Source organism: Cryptococcus depauperatus, chromosome 3 (assembly GCF_001720195.1).
Source record: "Cryptococcus depauperatus CBS 7841 chromosome 3, complete sequence".
Taxonomy (NCBI): Eukaryota; Fungi; Basidiomycota; class Tremellomycetes; order Tremellales; family Cryptococcaceae; genus Cryptococcus; species Cryptococcus depauperatus.
The window spans coordinates 1,874,522-1,896,151 of record NC_089470.1 but is presented as its reverse complement, the minus strand read 5'-3'; the positions used below and the strand labels follow the sequence as shown (position 1 = coordinate 1,896,151).

At 48.9% G+C, this 21,630-nt stretch overlaps 10 protein-coding genes across 10 annotated transcripts; 6 read left to right on the top strand and 4 right to left on the bottom strand.

Annotated features, from left to right (window-relative positions):
* Nucleotides 1–13: 13 nt before the first annotated feature.
* Nucleotides 14–2,258, top strand: L203_103027 (uncharacterized protein; the record flags this gene model as incomplete). The annotated part of the gene is made up of 8 exons (XM_066212435.1): nucleotides 14–27; nucleotides 98–360; nucleotides 407–712; nucleotides 832–1,456; nucleotides 1,503–1,727; nucleotides 1,772–1,856; nucleotides 1,944–2,164; nucleotides 2,234–2,258. 8 exons carry the CDS (start codon nucleotides 14–16, stop codon nucleotides 2,256–2,258), a joined length of 1,764 nt encoding a protein of 587 aa, XP_066068532.1.
* A 520-nt stretch (nucleotides 2,259–2,778) lies between these two features.
* Nucleotides 2,779–4,604, bottom strand: L203_103026 (uncharacterized protein; the record flags this gene model as incomplete). Its single annotated transcript, XM_066212434.1, has 3 exons — nucleotides 2,779–3,530; nucleotides 3,577–4,217; nucleotides 4,264–4,604. 3 exons carry the CDS (start codon nucleotides 4,602–4,604, stop codon nucleotides 2,779–2,781), a joined length of 1,734 nt encoding a protein of 577 aa, XP_066068531.1.
* Nucleotides 4,605–4,769: 165 nt separating this feature from the next.
* On the top strand, nucleotides 4,770–5,303 carry L203_103025 (uncharacterized protein; the record flags this gene model as incomplete). Its single annotated transcript, XM_066212433.1, has 1 exon — nucleotides 4,770–5,303. One exon carries the CDS (start codon nucleotides 4,770–4,772, stop codon nucleotides 5,301–5,303), a length of 534 nt encoding a protein of 177 aa, XP_066068530.1.
* A 246-nt stretch (nucleotides 5,304–5,549) lies between these two features.
* On the bottom strand, nucleotides 5,550–6,946 carry L203_103024 (uncharacterized protein; the record flags this gene model as incomplete). Its single annotated transcript, XM_066212432.1, has 6 exons — nucleotides 5,550–5,786; nucleotides 5,885–6,094; nucleotides 6,137–6,385; nucleotides 6,429–6,528; nucleotides 6,574–6,677; nucleotides 6,725–6,946. The coding sequence occupies 6 exons, from the start codon at nucleotides 6,944–6,946 to the stop codon at nucleotides 5,550–5,552; spliced, it is 1,122 nt and encodes a 373-aa protein (XP_066068529.1).
* Nucleotides 6,947–7,117: 171 nt separating this feature from the next.
* Nucleotides 7,118–8,476, top strand: L203_103023 (uncharacterized protein; the record flags this gene model as incomplete). The annotated part of the gene is made up of 7 exons (XM_066212431.1): nucleotides 7,118–7,156; nucleotides 7,221–7,293; nucleotides 7,342–7,454; nucleotides 7,505–7,643; nucleotides 7,691–7,909; nucleotides 7,962–8,213; nucleotides 8,256–8,476. 7 exons carry the CDS (start codon nucleotides 7,118–7,120, stop codon nucleotides 8,474–8,476), a joined length of 1,056 nt encoding a protein of 351 aa, XP_066068528.1.
* A 217-nt stretch (nucleotides 8,477–8,693) lies between these two features.
* Nucleotides 8,694–10,886, bottom strand: L203_103022 (uncharacterized protein; the record flags this gene model as incomplete). The annotated part of the gene is made up of 4 exons (XM_066212430.1): nucleotides 8,694–8,833; nucleotides 8,885–9,019; nucleotides 9,071–10,492; nucleotides 10,655–10,886. The coding sequence occupies 4 exons, from the start codon at nucleotides 10,884–10,886 to the stop codon at nucleotides 8,694–8,696; spliced, it is 1,929 nt and encodes a 642-aa protein (XP_066068527.1).
* A 1,471-nt stretch (nucleotides 10,887–12,357) lies between these two features.
* L203_103021 (uncharacterized protein) lies at nucleotides 12,358–13,529 on the bottom strand (the record flags this gene model as incomplete). Its single annotated transcript, XM_066212429.1, has 6 exons — nucleotides 12,358–12,407; nucleotides 12,536–12,919; nucleotides 12,966–13,095; nucleotides 13,148–13,229; nucleotides 13,281–13,418; nucleotides 13,468–13,529. The coding sequence occupies 6 exons, from the start codon at nucleotides 13,527–13,529 to the stop codon at nucleotides 12,358–12,360; spliced, it is 846 nt and encodes a 281-aa protein (XP_066068526.1).
* Nucleotides 13,530–14,068: 539 nt separating this feature from the next.
* On the top strand, nucleotides 14,069–17,430 carry L203_103020 (uncharacterized protein; the record flags this gene model as incomplete). The annotated part of the gene is made up of 5 exons (XM_066212428.1): nucleotides 14,069–14,629; nucleotides 14,680–14,784; nucleotides 14,832–15,456; nucleotides 15,502–15,834; nucleotides 15,884–17,430. 5 exons carry the CDS (start codon nucleotides 14,069–14,071, stop codon nucleotides 17,428–17,430), a joined length of 3,171 nt encoding a protein of 1,056 aa, XP_066068525.1.
* A 368-nt stretch (nucleotides 17,431–17,798) lies between these two features.
* On the top strand, nucleotides 17,799–19,702 carry L203_103019 (uncharacterized protein; the record flags this gene model as incomplete). Its single annotated transcript, XM_066212427.1, has 9 exons — nucleotides 17,799–17,802; nucleotides 17,855–17,918; nucleotides 17,976–18,081; nucleotides 18,125–18,149; nucleotides 18,245–18,354; nucleotides 18,412–18,862; nucleotides 18,912–19,212; nucleotides 19,262–19,523; nucleotides 19,571–19,702. 9 exons carry the CDS (start codon nucleotides 17,799–17,801, stop codon nucleotides 19,700–19,702), a joined length of 1,455 nt encoding a protein of 484 aa, XP_066068524.1.
* A 1,034-nt stretch (nucleotides 19,703–20,736) lies between these two features.
* Nucleotides 20,737–21,359, top strand: L203_103018 (uncharacterized protein; the record flags this gene model as incomplete). Its single annotated transcript, XM_066212426.1, has 3 exons — nucleotides 20,737–20,854; nucleotides 20,928–21,168; nucleotides 21,224–21,359. 3 exons carry the CDS (start codon nucleotides 20,737–20,739, stop codon nucleotides 21,357–21,359), a joined length of 495 nt encoding a protein of 164 aa, XP_066068523.1.
* Between the last annotated feature and the right edge of the window lie 271 nt (nucleotides 21,360–21,630).

The following is a 21,630-nucleotide window of genomic DNA, read 5'->3' as shown; positions in this document are numbered from 1 at the left end:
GTCAGACAGCAATATGGCAGTCAAAGAGTGGGTGCAAAGCAGACTCGTCCATTTCCGTTTCACTTGTCTTGTGCTTATACCTTTTGCCGGCAAGCAGGGGCTCACAACGAGCAGCTACTCCGTCCCTTCCTACACCACCAGAATCGAATACGGTCGAGATAATTGCGACTCTTTCTAAGAACCAGGAAAATATTCTACCTACATCTGACGGAGTAGTCAGAGTGAGGCCTTATCGCTCGACCAGCAATTCCCAGCTCAAAGCAGTGTTGAGCTTCACCCCGAGGGTGAGCGCTCTAGATAGACACAACAAATCGTCGCAAACAGACCAATTTCGAGGTTTCTTTACCCTCTTTTGGATAGGTCTGTTGAAATGTATGCTCCTGGGTTCTTGCTGATGTGTCCACAGGCTTGGCTCTTTTTTTCCTTCGAACGTCTGTACAGTCGTGGGAAGAGAACCGTACGCCGCTTTCCTGGACTTTTGGCCGCCTCATCACAGGCGACGCTCTTGTCCTCGCCATCTCTGACTTTATCATGTTGTTGGCCATGTTTTACTGTGTCCTTTTTGTCAAAGCACTCAAGAGAGGATGGTTCAAGTACTATTGGACGGGGATCATCATCCAACATATCTTTCAAAGCTCTTACCTTGGCTTGGCTGTCTGGTGGGGATACCACAGGCAGTGGTATTGGGTCCAATCTGGGTTTTTGGTTCTTCGTAGGTTTCGTGTGGTTATGCCAATGCTGACACAGGCTCAGATGCAATGTCTTGCATGATGAAGATGCATTCCTATATGGCACACAACGGTATGCTTGCCACGGTCTTTTACCAGCTAGGTAAAGAAAAGGATCAATTGGAAACCGCCATTGCTGAGTTTCCGGGAGGGCGAGAGGCACTTTTGGAAGAAGCAGCGTCTCGAAAGGTGGAATTGGAGGAAGTTGAAGCGCAAAATTATGTTGAATCGTCTGGCTCTACGCCCAACAGTACTCCTGGTACTAATACGCCAGCGCGTCCGAGTAATTCCACCGGCTATGAAGATCCAACTGCATTGAAAAAGAAGAAGAAGAATGGATTGACTGTCGAGTATGAATCAAGCAGTCAATCTACGGCGAGAAAAGAGCAAAAGCAAGCAAGGCGACGACTTCATATTGATCCGTCCAAAAAAATGCCTCACGCCAAAGACGCTCTTCCATCCCCTCGACCCGACTTGCCCCTCGGTACATCTCTCGAGCCTTCTCATACTACCTGCCCACATACGCCCAGCCCTCCAAACGCTCTCGCATGGTCGTCTAATGAGGAGATTGCCCTCCTTGCTATCAACATTCATGCTATGCAAGAAGAGTTGAGGAGTAACGGCGCAAAAGGCCTAGTGTGGCCACAAAATGTGACATTTGCTAATTTTGTAGAGTACATGTTCTTTCCTACACTGGTGTACCAACTCGAGTACCCTCGAACCCAGACGTGAGTGATCTTTTGATCGTTTTTGATCAGAGACTGATATAATCAGGATGCGACCGCTGGTCGTGCTAGAAAAGATTGCTGCCACATTTGGCACCTTTTCGCTCATCTACACCATCACAGAGCACTATATTATACCCCACATGCCAGATGAAGGGACAGAGTCATTGGGTACGACGTTTATCAAATTGGCGTTGCCAATGCTGGTCAACTACCTCTTGATTTTTTACATTATCTTTGAATGTGTATGCGCAGGATTCGCCGAGCTGTCATAGTACGTTTAGACGACCCATAAGACCAACACTCACCCAATGCTAGTTTTGCCGACAGAGAATTTTACCAAGACTGGTGGAATTCCACTTCGTGGGATGAATTTGCTCGCAAATGGAACAAACCTGTGCATGTAAGTCGCCGTTGTACAGCAAACGTTTACTCTTCCTAGACCTTTCTTCTGCGACATGTCTATGCCTCTACTATATCCTCTCTCCAGCTATCCAAAACCTCTGCGGCCTTTGTCACATTTATTCTCTCTGCTCTTTGTCACGAACTTGTCATGGCTGTCGTCACGAAGAAGATTCGGCCCTACCTGTTCATGATGCAGATGGCCCAACTACCGATGATTGCGCTCGGCAAGTTGCCTGCGGTGAGACGAAACAAGACGGTGGGCAATATTGTATTCTGGATAGGGTTAATGTGTGGCTTTCCCCTATTGTGAGTTGATCTAGTTGCTTTGAGACGGCTCGTGGTGATTGACCACACTGGGTTGACTAAACACAACAGGGCGATCTGCTACCTTGTTTGGTAGACATGCAACGGATGTGTACCCCAGTCAAGAGACACATGAACGGTGACAAAGGTGGACGGATTCCTTTTTTCAAGTGACATACCCATCGATGCATCTGTGTATGTTGATATGGCTGTGTACGAGCGACTGATTGAACGTTTGAGAATCTTGATACCAGCACATCGCCAAGCGTGTAGGCAGCATCCACGACACATTACAGGCAGCATCATGGCATACATTAAAAGCATAGAAAAGCATCGGCAAAGAGAAATTGTATAAAGCAAAAACGAAACCATCAAATACGGACACAAGGAGAGCAAAAGAATTAAAAGCAGATAGAGTAACCAACGAAACAAGACAAGTCACCAAGTATTGGATACAACCAAGTCTCCTTCCCCATGCTCACCTAACCAGAGGGTCGCACGAACAAACCAGACGAGAGCGCCTTGTACCATTACTACACTATATTATAACACAGTCTAGTAAGCTTGTCATTATCTGCTACAACACCAGATCGAGAGCCAACACTATGCCATACACGTTACAATGATTCGGGCGAATGACCGTGAGAGCTCTGGAGCGAGCCTCGGAGCGAGTGAACGGAGGGAGCTGGAGAGCCCATGATGGGCAACACCTTGACGCCGTCATACTGGCCGTTGGAATGTCCTTCATGGCCCTTTGTCTCCGCCGCCACATTCATCCGCCACGTCTCTGGGCTCTGGGAGCCCGTCTCGTAGCCATGCTGGGGATACGTCGGAGGGTTCGGAGCGGCATACGGACCCCAAACAGGGACATACATTGGCTGTTGCGGCTGCGCGTGAGCCTGGTTGGGACCGACAGGGATATAATGATACCCAGGAGGGAGATGCGAGTTGGTGGGCGGTGACGAGAACGGCTGCGCATACGATGGCTGACCGTACGGCACCAACGTGCGACTGTTGGCACCATTCGTGCCGTCATACGCAGGCCCGGACGACGGCCCATCGGAAGAATCAGGCGACGGGAAGCCGGGAGGCAGCTTCTTGTCGTCTCCGCCGGTGCCAATCGCCAGCTGCTTGGACCGCGCCGTCGACTTGGCCTTGCCACTCGAGGACTTTTTGTTCATCGTCGGGACGTTGGAAGGCGGGTGGTAGCCGCCGCCGGCAAACCAGCTCTCGCAGCCGGCCCGGATACCCCACTTGCGGGCACCACCACTCTGGTCCCCAAACGGACGCGGCAGCTTCACAAACGCCTTGCACATCGACGTCTGGTGGCGAACACCGTTGTAAATCTTGGTCGGGTTCTGACGATAGTCTACACAGCATCAGCCACCGTCCACACTCCGGTCCACTACACTCACAAGGATATCTCCGCTTGATCGAGTCTGAAATCTCAGACACGTACAGCTGGTGCGGCGGCGGCGCCATCAGCAACGCCTCGCCAATCAGCGCGGCATACGACATGGGCGGCCGCGGCGCCGGCAGCTCGCCGGGCGCGAGGATCGGCTCGTCCTGCTTCGACGGCATCGCCGTCGCATGCATCGTCGGCGTCGCCGCCCAGTGGTGCTGCGGCGCGTACGACGCGTGCGCGACGGTCGACATCTGCGGCCAGCCGGGCTGGGGATACGGCGCGGTCGCGTACGGCGTGCCGTAGGGATACTCTCCGTACGGTGCGTTGTACGGCGGCGTCGACGTGTAGTGCGGATAGCCGTACTGCTGTGAAGAGGAGGATGAGGAAACAGGATGGGTCGACGACGTGGAATGCGTCAGCGAGGGCGTGGAGGCCTCGTGGCGCGACATATCGCCGCTGCTGTCGGCAGCAATCGCCGGGCGTGGCGACGATATCGCCGACGCCGTCATGACGCGTCGCGGCCACGTCGACGGCGTCGGCGAACTCACGACGGCGTTGTGCGAGAACGACGGCCGGAGCACCGGCCGGGCGCTCTTCTCCATCGGCTGGGACAGAAAGACGTCGGACGGGAGCATGCCACAGTCGGGCGGTCTGGGCCGCGATCAGCATGACGTCACGCGCGAGGACAACGACTCACGGCAGGACAGACCCAGGCTCGCTGACGACAAGGCCGCCGGCGATGCCAAACGGCTGGGACGAGGGCTGCATCGGCGAACGGTGGAGGCAGTCGTCGTGTCGGCTCGAGAACGAGGACCGGTGGAAAGGAAGCACAAACGGTGTCTGGGCAGGCGAGGCGGGCGTGTACGAGTGCGAGGACGTCGGCGAAGGCGAGGAGGATTGCAAGAGAGGTGATTGTGTGAGGAGATCGCGTTCGACAAAGGTGGATTGGGGAAGGATTGTGGGTGTGAGGTCTGGCGTGATATATCTCGGCCAAGTGCTGCTTCTGCCTGGCGTGTTGGGAACCGTAAACATGGCCATACGGCAGTGGATCCAGACGGTGGTGTGTGCCGGGGACGAACGCGGTGCAGCTCTGCGTTTCAAACGCGCTGGCGGTGCAGTGGTGATGCGAGTGTGTTGCAATGTGTCGGGCAAGACAAGAGTGGATTCCCTGCCAGCTTTTTATCCAGACAGGCCAGGTGTACGATGTGTATGGCAGGGGGTGGCAAAGTCTGCGCTGGTGTTGTATGTGTGCTGATGATGTGCTGCGTGTGTACCGTTGGGGAATGTCTGTGGGACGCAACGGAACAATGTTTGTCGAGAGCGTGTTTAAGTAGCCAGCCGGCGCGGGGTCCAGGGGCGGGTCGTGCGTCGACGGCGCAATCGGACCCGCGCTTGCCGTGCCGTAATCAACGTGTCGCGGTAGAAGCGAGGGCGTTTCAGACGGGAGGCCGAAAGAATGTGCGGGAGCGAAATCGCAAGGGAGCCCTTCGGGTCAGGCGCGTTTCAAACGGAGCTAGCATGTGGGAAACACGCGTGCGCGGACGTCTCGACGGGGGCATTTTCCCGACGGATGTCGATCTGATTGGGTCGCCGGATCAGCTCCCTGGGCCCGTGGCCGCGCGGCGATCGCCGACGGCCACTCCAAAGGTGGCGGTGTCTCGGAAAGGGTCTTTTATTCCGGATGACACGGGCATCCAGGGGGCCAAGAAGCGCCCATTTGGTTCCGAGCGCTCGTGATGGAGGGGTGCCTTAATAATGCATTTGAGCAGTGGATCGTCCGAGATGCAGCTGGTGGGTGGTGATGTCCGACGGAAGGTGTGGTGGTGGTGGTGGTGGTGGTGGTGGAGGCTGGGTGAGGCACGGATGTTTATGAAAGGTGTAGGTGACGGTGGTGTGGTGGTGGTGTGGTGGTGTGGTGGTGTGGCAGTGTGGCAGTATGGTAGTGTGGTGGTACGGTGGAGGCTGCTGGAGAACCGCTATACGTCAACATGCCAAGTCGCCGGGAGCATTTCCCAGCACGCCACGTTCCGGCGGCCTTGTCCACTGCGTCACATTATCATTTACGAGATCAAGATCAATGATTAAAACCAAAGTCGCGCCGTTCAGAGCGACCAGTACAGCCAACACGTTGCACAACACGTCCCTAGTCGGATGTGCCGGTCCGTTCGTGATGAGGCGCAAGGGGTAATGAACGCCACCGGAACAATCTGAAACGTTGATCTGAAACACAAGGAGTAATGATGCCATCGCAATAACCGGTTATCTAATCGTTATCTTCCGTGCACAGCGGCGTTGCACTGGCGCGCCTATCTGCATACTCGCTTCGCTGGTGGACTCTTTTCGTCGATCGGATCGTCCGTCGTCTCGCGTGGCAGGCTGGCAGCAACGTCTCGGGAAGCCGTCGCGCGTAACCCACCGACAAGAAAGGGCTTCGTGAAACCATCCACCAAAGAAGTCACCTTGGTCGCACCGAGGCCTTTGACGTTGGACAGCACCTTGGCAGATTTTCGGGAAATGGCTTCAAACGACTGTCACCCGTCAACAGGTCAGTCACATCAGATCATACGCACTCCAAACTCGGCGGCGAGGTGATCCGCATCCGTCTTGTTAACCTTTTTCCCGCTCGTCAAGACATGCTGCAGTTGGTCGTGGTAGGTCTGTTGGACCCGCTCCTTGAGACTGTCGGCCGATTTGTGTTCAAACTGCTTGAACGTGACGAGGTACTGGGCGACCTCGTCGTTGGACCAGGCGACAAAGAGGGTGAAGCCGTTGACGATCGCGATCTTGGTCAGCTCGCGCAGGGATTGTTGGTGTTGGGTCTGGAGAGCGTGAGCAGGTGGTCTCGGGCCGATGGCTACGTACGACGTCACAGAGGACGAGGATGATTCGGAGGTGGTACATGTTTTTCATCTTTTCGATCCGTTGGTGGATGTATTCCGGATGGAGTCGGTGGTATTTGACACTGGATGGGTGTAAGCGGGTTTCTCGTTGGGATTTGCGTCCTGACCTTAGGAAGAGGACGCCATTGTGCGTCCCAACTTGGTAGTCGGCGGGAATGTCTCCGATTTCGATGCTGACATTGCGTATACAGGCCAGGACGGGATTTCTTCTCTGGCGGACGTTAGCTTATCTGCGTGGTGTCGGTGGTGTGTACCCGCCTGGACAGAGTTGTAAATGATGCTGTGTTTGCCTGCGGCCGGTCTGTGAATCGGTCGTGGCTGTGCTGCCGTTTGATCTGGGTCGGTGGACGGACGAGGCGGTGAGAGAGGTCGGGTGGAGCTTTGTGCTGTGGAGTGGATAGACGTCGTATTTACAGAGGCTGGCGGTGGCATGGAATGCTCTGAGTGGTCTTTTGTGGACGGTGGCTTGTCTTCTTCCATTGTTGCGTGATGTCCATAGTGATGTTGTAAATGCAAGGTGAGATAGAAAATACTTGCTATGATGAAGGTGGAAGGTTAACGTTACGCAGCGGAGATGGGTATAAACTCCGTGAATGACTTGTCAACAAACAGAATGAAACAAATACTTTTACTTTATACATCTTTATGATCATGGTCTCATCGTCGCTGTCAAGGAGCACCACGAAAAAGGTAATCGCGGGAATTGAGGTTTTGTATCATGCTTGGGCTGATGATAGGTGTGATGGCTGGATAGTCTGGGAAAGAGAATGTTCCTGCTCGGGGGCATAGCAAGGCGTTGGTGGATGATATGGATGATGGAAACACCGGTATGTCTGGTTGGAGCGTCGACAATGCATGCTGATAGTTTACATTAGAAACGTCTCAAGACGAAGCACCTCCATCGACTAAACAGAAAACAAAGAGATCACTGCAAGAAGTATCCGAGGACATGGTCGCTCCAAAGGATTTAAAGCGAAAGCTTGGAGCCGTATGCCATTCATTCGAGAGATAAGAACATGCTAATGAATCATGCTGCAGATGACAGCGGAAAGAGATAGACTGATCACGCAAAGAGATACGTTTTCAAAACAATTTGAGGAGTTGTCCAGGTTGAGATCGTCAGAGGCTGAAGGACTTTTGGAAAAGTACAAACAAAAAGCAGAACTCCATGCCAAGAGTAAGCATACGCTTGAGTAACGCTGTCAGCGCCTGACTATAGGCAAGCGCAAAATGACATTATCGCCAGCCAAACCGCACTTATGGAGAAGCTGCAGGCCAAAGTACAACAACTGGAGAAATCGCTTGCCGCAGCGCGCGAAGCTTCTTTATCCTCTGCCAGCGGGCCGATTGAAAGTAATGAGAAACCCAACCCAAAAGAAATCAAAGTTCTCAAAGATGAATTAGCCAAGGTGAAATCAGAAAGCATGGCCAAGGATGAAAAAAGTGGGTGGGATCATGTAACATTGTAGATTCTCTGCTGACTGGTTGGAGCCAGTCATTAACCTCGAGCGCGAATACAAGGCCGAAGTCGAACATTCACGGTCGCTTCAGGCTTCTTCAAAGATCCCAGCATCTGCACCAACGACGACCGCTCTGAGCAACACACCTGAGGAAGCTGAGAAGGATGCTGCGAGCCTGGGTCTATATGAAGACCTGACATTACTCAATATCGCTAATGTCAAGATCAAGCCAGGGAGATATGGCAAGGAGAGAACGTTCAATTGTGTCATGTCTGTTAATGGGCAAAGTAAGTCAGATTTTTGAGAGAAGGAGACCAACAGTTGTTTAGGTCTCAACTTCAAACTTCGCTGCTACACTGAAGTCGACAAGACCAATGTCAAAGATCCTTATACCAAGCTGGTTCACTATACCCCGGAGCTCCTCCAGCATGAGCCAGAGGCTTTTGTGCAAAAACTAGACTACTTTGGCAAAGAATTTGTGGTAGCGCGAGATCAATTGGCAGGTTTCTTTGTAGAATTGAGGGCAAAGATGGGCGAGGAAGAGGAGTAATGTTAACCTTGCGGATGATTTATGCTTTCGTCTTTGTACCTCGGTAGTATGCGATTATAATAGGGTTATTCATTTTTGGACGCGAGTTGAAAACTGTTCAGTTCGTAATAATGAATAACCCAAATGTCTTTTTACATATTCTATAACAGGCAACATTTGCATACTCTGATTCTCGCGCTAATCGTTCTGATTTAGTCAGAATACTATACAAAAGCTCTTAAGCGCAGATGGTTAAACAACTATAAGCTGAGATGACTCTTGTAAACTTGGATATAAAACAAATGTGTCTAGAACGAATGTAGAAATCTATGTCCATTGTTATACAAATCTGGAGGTCTTTTGTGTTGTCCATGAGACCTCAAATCTTTGACTTAGCCCTCTTGAACCACCCAGCAAAGTTGAACATACTTGTCTTCTTCGCCTTTCTTTCAATTTTTTCCTCAGGTGGCATCACCATCCCGCTTCCACGATTGACATTGTTATTTGATGTTGCCGACGTATCGGCAAAAGTAATCTGGATGGCAGGATCAGAGGCGTGAGATCCTTGAGAATTAGTTTTGTCCAAAGCAAAGCTAGAAGAGTAATTCGACGCACTTGGGTCGAAATCCGCCGTCGATGGTGTTTTGACAGAATTGGTCGCAGCCGTCGCGAGTAGGGATAGTTTGGAGTTGCGTTGGGTCTGAGGTTTGTTGGGAGAGAGACTGGTATTAACCACGGATGAGAGCGACCTTGACGTAACGCCAGATGTTTCAAAATTTGATATCTCTGCATTCGGCAAAACGTGCAATCGGCTACTGAATGTCTCTGCATTACTCGGTGTACAATGCTGTACATTACAGTCTTCAGCCTCAACACCGTTCGACTTTGGCAAGGTTGTCAAACAGAGCTTTGGCGAATGAGAGGGACGTCGAGATTCGGCAATCATGCCAGATATGGTAACGCACGCCTCCCAACTGTACAGCGACGCCCGAGGCCGGAGCCCGCTGTTTCGACCGGCATAGCTTGGACACCTCACCCCTCCAAGGAGCAACACTTCGGCGCCACTGTAGCTGTTAACAGGGACAAGCGTGGTAGATGTGCTGACGAGAGGACACTGCCACACAGGGGTGGTCACAATACACCCAAAAAGCTCCTGGTTTCCACAGGTCTGATAATTTGGCAAGAGCGACAGGATGAATGATTCGAGAGCCAGGAGGAAAGAAGGCCAAGTCTGAGGAACAACGTGGAGGAAGGTGACAGGAAGAGCCGCTCGCTCAGTATCTCTCGTTTTACCCAGCGTCCGACCAATCAACGGAATCACACCAGTCGTAGTGACAGACGCTTGGTTGAGCATATCCTTGATCCCTTGTTGCTGTTTTAGTCTTGAATCCGAGGAGCTCGCCAACGAAGGCACAAAATTGATGACGGCATCAAACAGATGTGAGTCGTTTGCGACTCGTAACGCCGAATCCGGTTTCCTCGTTGCCAAAGACAAGGCGCTATCACGGTCGAGCGACAGACGAGATCGTGGCTTTCGGCTAGACAGCTCGCTGAGTGCCTGTAGAGATTTGCTAGACATGTTTTTGGCAATGTTTGGACGACTTTCAGACCGAGATCTCAGAGACGATTGCCTTGTAATTGCTGACAATGACTTCTTACTGCCCGACATGATGTTCAGACCAAACATTGAATTGCGCCGCCCGCCAAGCGAAGTCGGGGTCGACTCCAAACTCGTGCTTCGCGGCAAACTCTGTCGAGATTCTGACCTCACTGGCCGTTTCCGCAGACGGTATCGCCCCGCAATCCTGACCGCCTGTTTCAGCAAATCAGATAGCACCTGAGGGCCATCACCCTTGGAAACAGGCTGGAATGTCTCCAAAATGGGGTAAATCACCCGGTCAGACGAAGCAGAGAGCAGATGCGATGGCGAGAGAAGACTATCTATAGCAGCATCCTTTTCCAATGTGCCGATGAGCAAGACCGTGTTAGAAAACGCATTGTTGTACAGCAATGGAGCGAGCCCCGACGGCGTGACATCTACAGCGGTTCAGCAAGGCCACGCCCACAGCCACTCACCTCCAAGACACAACACAATTCTCAGCGATTCTCCCCAATGCTGAAAGCCGTGCTGCAGCTCTGTCGGATCCAACACCCACCTAGCTCTCTGGGACGTCTTTTCTTCCGGGATACGCCACATACTGCGCGCCCGGTCACTTCCATTGCCCCCACACTTCATCGTCAACATTCCATCGTCCAGAGGCGAATCTCGACGTATCCTATCGCCGCCGCGCTTCAACAAATGCGATGCAAGTCGTTCTCCTCCCTTGAAAGCTGAAGGAGGAGATGCCGGAAAGACTATCCCGATTCCTGGCATATCCTTGCCTTCCACATTCCGCTCCATAGCACAAACCTCGTTGGCAACTGTCGCCATATTCTCTTCCTGCGACGAGTACTGCGAGGACGTTACAGTCGGTGCTGATAAACCAACAGACACTGTGTCAGCTTCACCCAACTTTTCAAAATTTCGCTCACGGCTCCACAACAAAAGAATGAAAAGAAACAACAACTTACGCGAACTGATTTTTTTTTTTTAAATAGGATGAACATAATGACGTAAGAATGTCCAAAATGCCATACGGAGTGGAGGATTTGGGTATTTTTCCCCAAAAACGATATCACCGAAGCCGTATATATATATACACTGCCAGGCAGGATGACTTTTGCAGCCATACAACTATTCCCAGCGACATGCCAACATTCCCAACACTGAGCTCACGCAACAAATGAGCCGTTTGTCTGCCCAATCCCAACCTGCAGTGTGCCATGGGTACAACCGAGAACAGATGTTGCCTTGAGGATTCCCAAGAAGCGCGATTCACATAATAGGTTGCGATCCACCCAATGAACTGCTTTGAAGGACACCGCCATTCCATCCTCCCAGCCAACACCCTCAGCGTATGGCAGAACTAAAGCAGCTGTAGCATTCATGGGTATGCATACTCTGTATCCCAGCCAAAGTTGTCAGTGTGCACTGTGTGGTGGATGGCGAACATAAAGTGAGAATGAGAGGCAGATGTAGAATGGAGATGGAAATATTCTCAGCAATGAGCCAAGGCATGACTGCGCTAAACGCCGATATTCTCGAGCAGCATTCACCTCCACATTGTCTTGTTGAGATTGAATTGACTAGCAGAGATGGTGGAAGTGAGCGTCAAAGGGAATAAGTGGACAATACTTCCTGCCCATTTCCTCTAGTTTTGAGGAGATTGTTTGGGGACTGTCATAAGACTCACCAACAAGCTCATTGTATGTCTTATCCGTCTACGTAGGGATTGAGCTTGGGAAAAGGTAGGAGTACAAGCGGTGTAGAGACGTTGGTTGGGTGTAGATCTTTTTAGTCTGGCTGGTGTTTGATAGCGAGGAGACGAGACGAGGAGAATGCCGAGAACAGATGCCCGAGAGAAATCACCAACAGAGTGAGTGTCGCAAGAGAGCGACGTTGGTGAGGCCAGCGTAGATTCTGTGCAGTCTACAATGCCCATCGCCTGGCATGCACTACTGACTATCTCTTCTATCTGGCTGTTATTAAGATTCTGAATTCATAAGCAAAACTGTCAATCTTCCCGTTGTCGCATCATCATACAGTTTACTCAGTGTCAATCTGCATCAGTTTCATGGAACTGCCAAAGAGATACAGCTCCGCGCGCCGTTGCGTACATGTATGGCTGCTAGGATACCGTTTCAGAAGCTCAGTTCAATAACAACGAAGACATACTAGGTGTATATTCATCAGACCGCAAAGACAACATACTCTGGCCGGTCTTTAAACAACCGGGAAACAGTGTCGGTATAGTTGCAAGGCTCTTATCACCATTAGCATGGACAATTGATCAGAACATGGATCAACCAAGAGCATCGGGCTTGTGGTCTTGTTGCCTCGTTTCTGTCAATACTAGAGCTGTCAGTTCATCACACCATGGTCTCATAAAGCATCCAGATAACCGCCGGCAACGGGATAATTGACTTCCGAAATACGCTTCATTCGCTTAATGTACAACATCTAATCCCTCTTCAACGCACATCTCACAAGGAAAGTCCGCTCTCCGCCGCCTTCTTCAAGAGGATGTAGCTCCTCAATGTTCATGTCAGACGTAAATTTGCCCGCTTTTGTCAAGTCGTCCGTTGATCTTCCCTTTGCCATGACAACATAAATCTCCAATCCGTCGCCAACTTCAATATGTCTTTCAGTTGCCGAAGTAAACGAATCGACAACGAGAGAAAGGACAGTGCTGAGAGGAAGGTTACCGGGAACGAAAGGCGCTGCCCCAGGTTCAGGCTGCTGATTCTTGAAATACACTTGATTATCAAGGAAGGGTTGAATGAGGGACTGAGCAGCACCGGCTCCTTGACAAGATTGACGTTCATAAGAACCAACAGGATCGTAAGAATACACAGCGCCGGAACCTGCAAAGCATGAGAACACTCAGCTGACCCTACTTGCTGCACCCACCGTCTTCTTCAATTCCACCTAAAATATTGTAAATATAATATGGGAAAAACCTCTTGGCATAAAGCATAGTTTGTATCATCCTAGCAATAGCTTTGAGGCCCATGGGTTTGTTGTGGGCATGCTCATACCACTAACACCCGCATTCAGCATTACCACAAATATCATGCCTGTCAATGACTGACCTCTAATCTTTGCTTTACTCGAATAACAAAGTTGTTCCCATCTGCCGCAAAGCCGTTGGTGGCCAAGACGGCTCTGTCAGTTCTGTTATTTGGTCAACTTTGGACTTCTACTCCTAGTCCAGCATGACCTCACAGTTGCCAAACCTTGCGGGCGTATCTCGTTTGAATGCTGTATCCTTCAGACTGTCTCGTATCGCCTGCAATGACACTGAAATCTGCACCTGCGATGGCAAGGATTGAGCCACCGTTGTCAGAGTATGGGTTGAATCGGCTAAGTCCACTTGTCAGCATTCGACTCTTGTAGCAAGTACGAAACGCACTGTTCAACAGGCGCTAAATTAGACTCCCCCAAAGAGCATGGCGGTTGAGCAAGAAGAGCCATCACAATTGTTGTCTTTTGACATCTTGAACTTGAAATCTCAAAACACCTCAATATCAACGCGTCACCTCAAGCGGAATCAATTTCGGTGATACCCGAGAGTGGCAAAGATCGCTCTTCGGCCATCACCGCCAACCGGTCACGTGATTAATGATGATAGACAAATATTGCTTTTTGTTCTTCTCTATTGTTTCTAAGACACACTGTTCCCTCTTTGCTTTTGTTATCCATCATGAGTTTCAAAAATCTCGCTCTAACTGATTATCCGCCTTGTTTAAGCCGCTCAGAGGTCTCTCGTACAACTCGCGCTCAAACAAGTTGCCATGTTTTGGGGGACAAGCACGGGTTTATTGTCTTACGATATAGATGAAAGACTAGTCAACTTTTCTGCGCATACTTACAGCTTTAACCATTGGCTGCTGACGACCATCGACTCTTCCTGCGTCTTCTGCTAACAATTCTAACCTTGTAGCTCTCCATCTATCGCTTCAAACTGTTTGAATCCAGCATCCACCGACGTTTATAGGTGGCCAACCACCATCATGTCCTCTTTTGAGCGTTCTGAGCGCATTGAGAATACAAAAGATTCTTCCCTCATGCCACCGGCGCAACGGCCTTTTTCACTTCATTCATGTTCACCTTTACCCCAGACACCTAGAACACCTTATCCGCCGCCTCCGTCACAAATGTCCACTCCTCTTGGGTCATACCTCTCTCTGAAGCCTCGCATCCTACTGACTTTCTTCTCGCCTTGTTTGCTGCCTATGATCCTCACCATCGCCCACTTGATACAGAATCGCTCCTCTTCGTCCTCCCTCGCCGTCTCTCTCAAAGCCTCTCTCCTCTCTGCGTGCTCTGGACTGGCAAAGGGCGCTGCATCTGTACAATCGATGCCGAGATACCTTGCGATGCAGACTAACCAAGGCGCCGTACAAGCCACTCAGGCTAGTATCCTTGCCGTTGGGGCAATGTTGATGGATGCCATCATTATCATTGAAGTTGTGGTCAACTTTATTGTGGACACTTATAGAAGCATGTTACTGTGTACCATTGAGCTAGCTGTGAGAGGAACGCTAGAGATACTCATCGCGACAACGCAGAATGTGAGATGGTCCTTTATTCTATCGTGTTTATTTGTCTAATGTTGCAGTAGATTTCAGATGCTATTACAAATAGTCTCAACACGATACGTTCCAATATTCAAAACGACATTAGCGCGGCCAACAATGTCATACAAACCGCAGTGGGTGGGATTAATGTAGGTCTCTGTAGCATGACATTAAGACGCTGCTTACACATTCGCAGAAAGTGACCTCCTTGGTGAATGTCAATCTATCAGTGCCAGAGTTCACTATTCCGTCTCTCAAATTCCTGGCCAATGTGACCATTCCAACAGGTTTTGAGGATGGTCTCATCAAGCTTAATACCACTCTTCCTAATCTCTCAGAGTTGAAGGACAAGATGAATGAGATTATTGACGTTCCTTTTGAAGCATTGATCAAAGAAATAAACTCTACGCGCCTTGAAATGGCTGCCAACTTCAACTCTTCCATCCTCCCTGTTCCATCGCTATCGTCTCTTGCTGCCGATGATGCCAACAACATCTCTAATGACCTTTGTACTGGTCTCGACACTTCTCTGATTGATGATACGGCCAACGCCTTACATAAACTTTCAAATGTTGCGATTGGCCTCACGTTCCTCTTGCTTTTCGCAATATGGGCTACATTGGCGTTCTGGCAATGGCAAAAGTGGAAGGCCATGAGAAATGCTGTTGAGGCAATAGAAGAGGAGTGGCAGAGAGAAGGTTTTAGCGATCCACAAAGGGTTATTGCTATCATTGAGCACCCAATGCTGGAAAAGTACTCTGGCCGTTTTCTTGGAAAAATCACAAAGAACAAAAATACGCGGATGAATTTACGATGGCTCAGTAAGTTTGCATTACTCTGGCATGACCTACCCTCACACAAATTAGTGTCCTACCTTGCTCACCCTACGTGTCTTGCGCTCTTCTTCATTGCCCTTCTTGGGTTTCTTTCTATCCATTTCCAGTTACTTGCTCTCAATCGTATTAAATCCCATACACAAGCAAATGCCAACGCTACTATCACTGCCTCTGCTGCTTCCCTTGCTACTAAACTGAATGCAGTAGCATTGAACAGCAGTCAAGAGTATGCCAATTCTTACAACATGGCTATTGCCAAGTACGAGAAAAAAATCAACGAGCAGCTGTTTGGTCATTGGATCAACACGACAGCGGTGACACTCAATTCTACATTGGTCGAGTTTTACAACGAAGTTGAGAAGGGTAAGTTTGAACATATTGTCAAGGAAGCCAGAAACTTAATTATGAGTAGTTATTAGTGCTACATTCGGTGGTACCATTCTCTTCAACCCTTTTAATACCTTCATGTACTGTATTTTGGGTTCGAAAATCAACAACCTTGAAAAAGGTCTCACATGGATATCTGAACACGCATCAGTGACGTTGCCCACTCTGCCCGCGGATATTTTGCTTCTCTCTAAAAACTCTATGAATGAAGTCACTACGCCAATTGTAGCAGCCGCTGTCGGGACAGATAGCAACAACGGTAATGATGGAGGAGCGGTTGGCACTCTTATCAACCATTTCGAGAGTGCTCTTAAGGTCGAACGGACCTTTTACGGTGTCATGTTGTGCGCCTGGCTAGTCCTGTTGATCATTGGATTGGCAGTGGTCATTTGGAACAGTAGCAACAATGAACAGATGATGGGTTGGAGAGACATACTACTTGCAAAGTTCATCAACACCAGCGAGAGAGAGAACAAACAGAAATGGAAGGTATGGTCAGAGAAATCATGGGCGACAAAGACAGCCAAGAATGCCCATAGCTATGAAGACGACCCTTTCAACAATTATGTATCAAACATCCGAAACAAGGAAGAACATTATCTACGTGTACGTGACTCTCAGTCAGATATTCTCCACTCTCCGAGTTCCATAAAAACTTTCCAAGGAACCTTTGCATCGTTGGTTGCCCCAGACCGCAACTGTTTCAAGACGTCCGGGAGTAGCAGGATCGCTACACCCGTATCGGATGATGATGACAACAGACCATTTGCAATGGGGCAAAGTTCAGAAACACATACTCTCCATAACGGAAATCCGCCCCTTTCTCGATGCTCCGATATCAGAGATATCGGTCAAACCAATTCTCCCATACCATTCTGGGTAGACAGGTTCTATGGCGCTTATGAAGGCGTAAAGTCCTTCTTTCCAAGCAGAGGACAGCTTCACGGTGCGGCTGTGAGGAGGAAGGCTAGCCAAAGTTCTGAAACTAGTTTTGGGGCCAGCCGAGTCCCCACAGCTCGGAGTCCTGGAGCTGATTGGGCAAATTATCCCCCTTTTGGCCAGTCAAAGAATAGTCGTTCATGGGTTGTTTCAGACCCAAACAACATCGGGAGAGCTATTGGCGGAGATGATGAGCAAGATGCCAAAATAACGGACGAGCAGAAACCTCATCAAGTTTACCCTCGTTGTTTGTCTCGAGCTTCAACCTTATGCGAGGGTACTTCTGTCCCCATGACAGACCCTCCCGGTTCATGCCATGACATTTCCACTACATCTCTCCAAATCAAGTCCATCCAGCACAACTCGATTGGCTATTCGGAAGATCATTCTTGGATCCAGCCGGATCGTTACCCGGGAGATGATTTACATTGTGCCAGAATATCAACATCGCCAGCTTCTTCAGCTACTGCCTCTTTTTGTGCCTACGACTCTCAGGTAGCAAGCGCTGCCATAATCAAAGTCGGTGTAGATTATGGCGTCAAAAACACTACAGTTCCAATGGCCGAAGTCTTGAGAGATAGATTGAACAACCTGCAGCAACGTGGCTTGCAAAGCCAGACGCATCAAGTATAGTCAAAATATGCAACTTGTGTATCTTCTAGCCACTCTTTCCTACGTTTCATGATACCAGCTATAGTGTATTTCCAAATTGTCCTATTCTCCCTGGTTCCTAAACCTTTTCTCAAAGTCTATTCCAGTCTACGAATAGCGCAAACAGTCACACTCTGCTTTACCATTTCCCATGCAGCACAACGTCTCTTCTATGCAGAAGGCTTCAATTCTGCTTACAAGAACGAGGTAAAGACCCGTAAACCGCATGATTCTGTAACCTGTAAAAATTATTAGCGGTCCATCTCACATTTGTGGGGCCCCGCTTGAAGAATAGTCCGATCGTTTTGCATCATTCAACTTGTGCCTGACTAAAACCTCCACCATGCATCATGTGTGAGTTCCCCCTCTTAAAAAAAAATATTTAACTAAAATGTTCTTCCGGTAGATTTTATTGACAATAAGAAGTTGAATCGCAATGTTAAAAGTATTCCCAAGGCAGCAAAGAAAATGTGAGTACAAAAGCAGTATGCATGTTGGATGCTTATCTGTACTGACACTGGGAAAAGAAACGCAAGTGATATGCCGAACGTGGAAGCCAGACTCACCGCTGTGGACTACACGGCTCTTTCCAAGACAGAGCTCTATTTTGCTTTTTCCCTCGTCACTAGTCTGGTGAGTGTGGCCTGTAGGAGACGGCATTGAACATCCGCCATAGTTCTTCCTATGGGGTCTGTCTTATGGTCTGCTAGATGTCCTCAACAAACATTTCCTTGAAATCTGCAAGTCAAACGTTCCGTTGTCTCTCTGACGGCTTGTTGATGGTTGAGCCGGACAGTTGGCCTCACCAAGACGCAATCGACCCTTTTGCAATTTGCCTATTTCGTGTCCTACTTGCTGGTTTCGCCTCCGATGGGTATGTTTATGAGAAAGTATGGGTACAAGCGGGTAGGTCTGGATGTTTTTATTTTATTTATTTATCGCAAGAGATAACGTCGTTTCTAGGGCATTCATATCGGCCTTGGGCTCTTTTCTATCGGCGCAGTGCTTTTCTGGCCGTCGGCAAAGTATGAAAAGTACGGAATGTTTGTGGCTTTCACTTTTGTCGCTGCCAGTGGTCTTGCAACATTGGAGACAGCCGCAAATTCCTATATCACCGTCCTCGGTCCTCCTTCCCATTCTGCAATGAGACTCACCTTTGCCCAAGCGTTCAACGGTATTGCGACAGTCATCGGCCCGATCATTGCCAGCCACACATTCTTCAACGGTGCCAACCAGTATAGCCTCGACACGGTACAATATGTGTATCTGGCTTTGGCTTGTTTTGCGCTCTTGTTGAACATCCTGACGGCTTTCACAAAACTGCCAGAGGTTAAGCAGGCCGTGAATCTGAGCCAGGATGAGATACTCGGGCAGCAGGGCTTGAGGAGGCAATACCATCTCTGGTTTGGTGTTTGTAAGTGTCGTTTGAAATGGTTGGTGTCCTTGCTGATCCAGACAATCAGTGGCCGAATTCTTTTATGTCGGAGCCCAAGTAGCAGTAGCGTCCTTCACTATTTTTTACATTACAGAACAGCCTGGCATCTACCCACCCATCTCTTCTGCCACAGCATCCAACATGTTCTCGGGATGCCAGGCCGTATTCACTTTTGGTCGATTCCTCGGTGTATTGTATCTCAAGTGGATTGATCCCTCTTTTGCGCTCTTTATCAATGGGCTTGGCATTTGCTTGTTTACCATTCTGACAGCAACTGTCTCAGGTAAGGGAGGGATAGCTTGCCTGTTTTTGATCTTCTTCTTCGAGTCGTAAGAGTCAATTAGCTTGCAATGAAACGTTGCTAATAATACAACTAAGCGTTTGTTACCCAGTGATCTTTAGTGTTGCTACTGCTGACCTTGGTACCTATGCCAAGGTTGGTGCCGGCTTTGTCGCTCTGGGTGTATCAGGTGGTGCCGTCTATCCTTCAATGCAAGGCGCCGTCTCGGATCATGTTAATACTTTGCGATCGTTCTTCATCCCTCTCACAGGCTTTGTGCCCCTTATGCTGTATGGATTTGTCATGTGGATCGTCAATAGCAGAAAGTATTCTGGACAATTGACCATCTGGACCAGAAAAGTGAGTGGAATTTGCAACCAAGAGGTCATGACTGATACATGTTGCAGACCAACGTCAACATAGAAGAAAACGATGAACAGATTGGATCTGGCGCTACACAAAGAGATACGGAAACGTCTGCATCGTTTGGGGATGATGAAAAGGAGACAAAGGTTTTCAAGAAAGCTGCACAAGAGTAAGCTGCAGATACTATGGTTGATCAATGAATTTTTGTTCTTTGTGGATAAGCGTGGTTGGATTTTGTAGTTGTATTCTTCACACTGGTACCAGAAAGGTCTTTAAAAGGTATACATCTATGGCACATGATCTTCCTATTGACTATGGCTTCTCCAACGCATCCTTCATGCGGAGCGCCGCAATCACAACCTCTCCAACAAAAGTCATAACATCTTCTTTAGTCATGGCAAGACTCAGGCTAATGAGCCCCCATTGAGCTATCCAATATCCCCGCACCAGTAGAAAAAAGAAGAGCAACTTGAAGGTCAGAGGTAGAGGTAGATGATTGATAGATTCTAAGCCAATCATCTGTAGAGACAGTTGTCTGTCGTAGCATCATACACATTAAAAACAAAACTCACCACAAATGGTGTTTGCTCATCTCAAAACCTGTTGATTTTTTCTCGTCCAATTACCCAGGCCAGTCAACGATACCGACGTTTCTTCCGCTAAGGTCTTTTACTCTGCTGCGCTATCCAAAATCATAATAAGAGGAGAATTGTTGAATGTCTCTCCACGAATTAAGCTATCTGGGAGTGCAGCCAAATATTTCGGGTTCCATTGTCTGTAAGCTTCTCAGACTTCTCCCACAGCTGCTTGCGATACCGTCCTGACATATTTCGACGCTGTCAGCCTACCCAACAGAATTGAAGTCAATTGCCAAGGGCAGCTTTTTGATCACAACCGGTCATTGATTACGACCACGAACCCTCAATATTCAATCCCATGATTTGCCGAATGGCGAGCGTACCAGAGCCGAATCTCCATTCAGTTTGTATAAGCACTTTATGCGTAGGATGATTGGCCCAATGTATATAACATTCAAACAAAGCAAAGTGACATTGTAAAACAGTCTTTAAAAGTTGGAAACGATGGTATATATGCCAAGGAATATTCTGATGTCACGACTTTTATGAAATGACATCATCACCAACTGTCCAGTTGACTCTAATCGCCACCCTTTATACTTTTCTTTTTACATTTATATCTTCTCAACATGAGTAATAAACCATCTTACGCTGCAGTAACGGCAAGCTCTCCTAAACATGACCTTGGCCAACAACAGGAATCTCCTGGCAGTAGCACTGCGAAACCCTCTGACGCTCCGCCTCCCTGTATGTCGTTTACCTGTTGTCTAATGTTTACTTTCTGGCTTACACAAAGCTTGCTTGTTTCTGCACTATGTAGATGATGGACCCGTAGGAGCAAGCAAACCTCCGCATGGCAACATGCCAGACAATCCCATGCACCAACAACAGCAGCAGCAAGGATTCATCTCTCACCCACATTCGCACCCAGGCCAAGTGGAACAGTGTCCGGCGTTTCAAGGACAATGGATCCCACCCTCAGAGAGTGTAGCCAAATCTCGAGCTCTACGGAGGTTCTGGAGTGCATTCATCTGGGGCTGGGTTATTTGGATAGCGATTGGGTGGGCTTTTCCATCGTTACATCGTCTCTAGCAGATACTGATACTTGACTTTTAGTTTGTTGATTGGCGGAGGTTTCTCAGATATGGAACACAATCCGTTGGGCAGACATGGACACTGGGACAAGCATGGAGAATGGCATAATGATTATGTCAAGATAAACATTGCTGCACACGTTCGCAGCACGACGTAAGCGAGCAACGAAGGCATATAGCCATCACACGGTTTTGGACCGTCCTCTACTATGAGCATTATGTATGTTTTGTTATGATCATGAAGCGTGTACGAGTTTCACAGGACATGCTAAAAACAAAAGATCGCATTCTGCTAAACGCTACACAGCCTCATATGATACACAGTGCGAGGGCTACTTTGTCAAGACTGGCAAGTTGCTCCTTGAAGAATTGCGTTTAAGAATACAGGATCAAGATACAGACAGTTTTCGCAAGTGAGCGTATAGAATC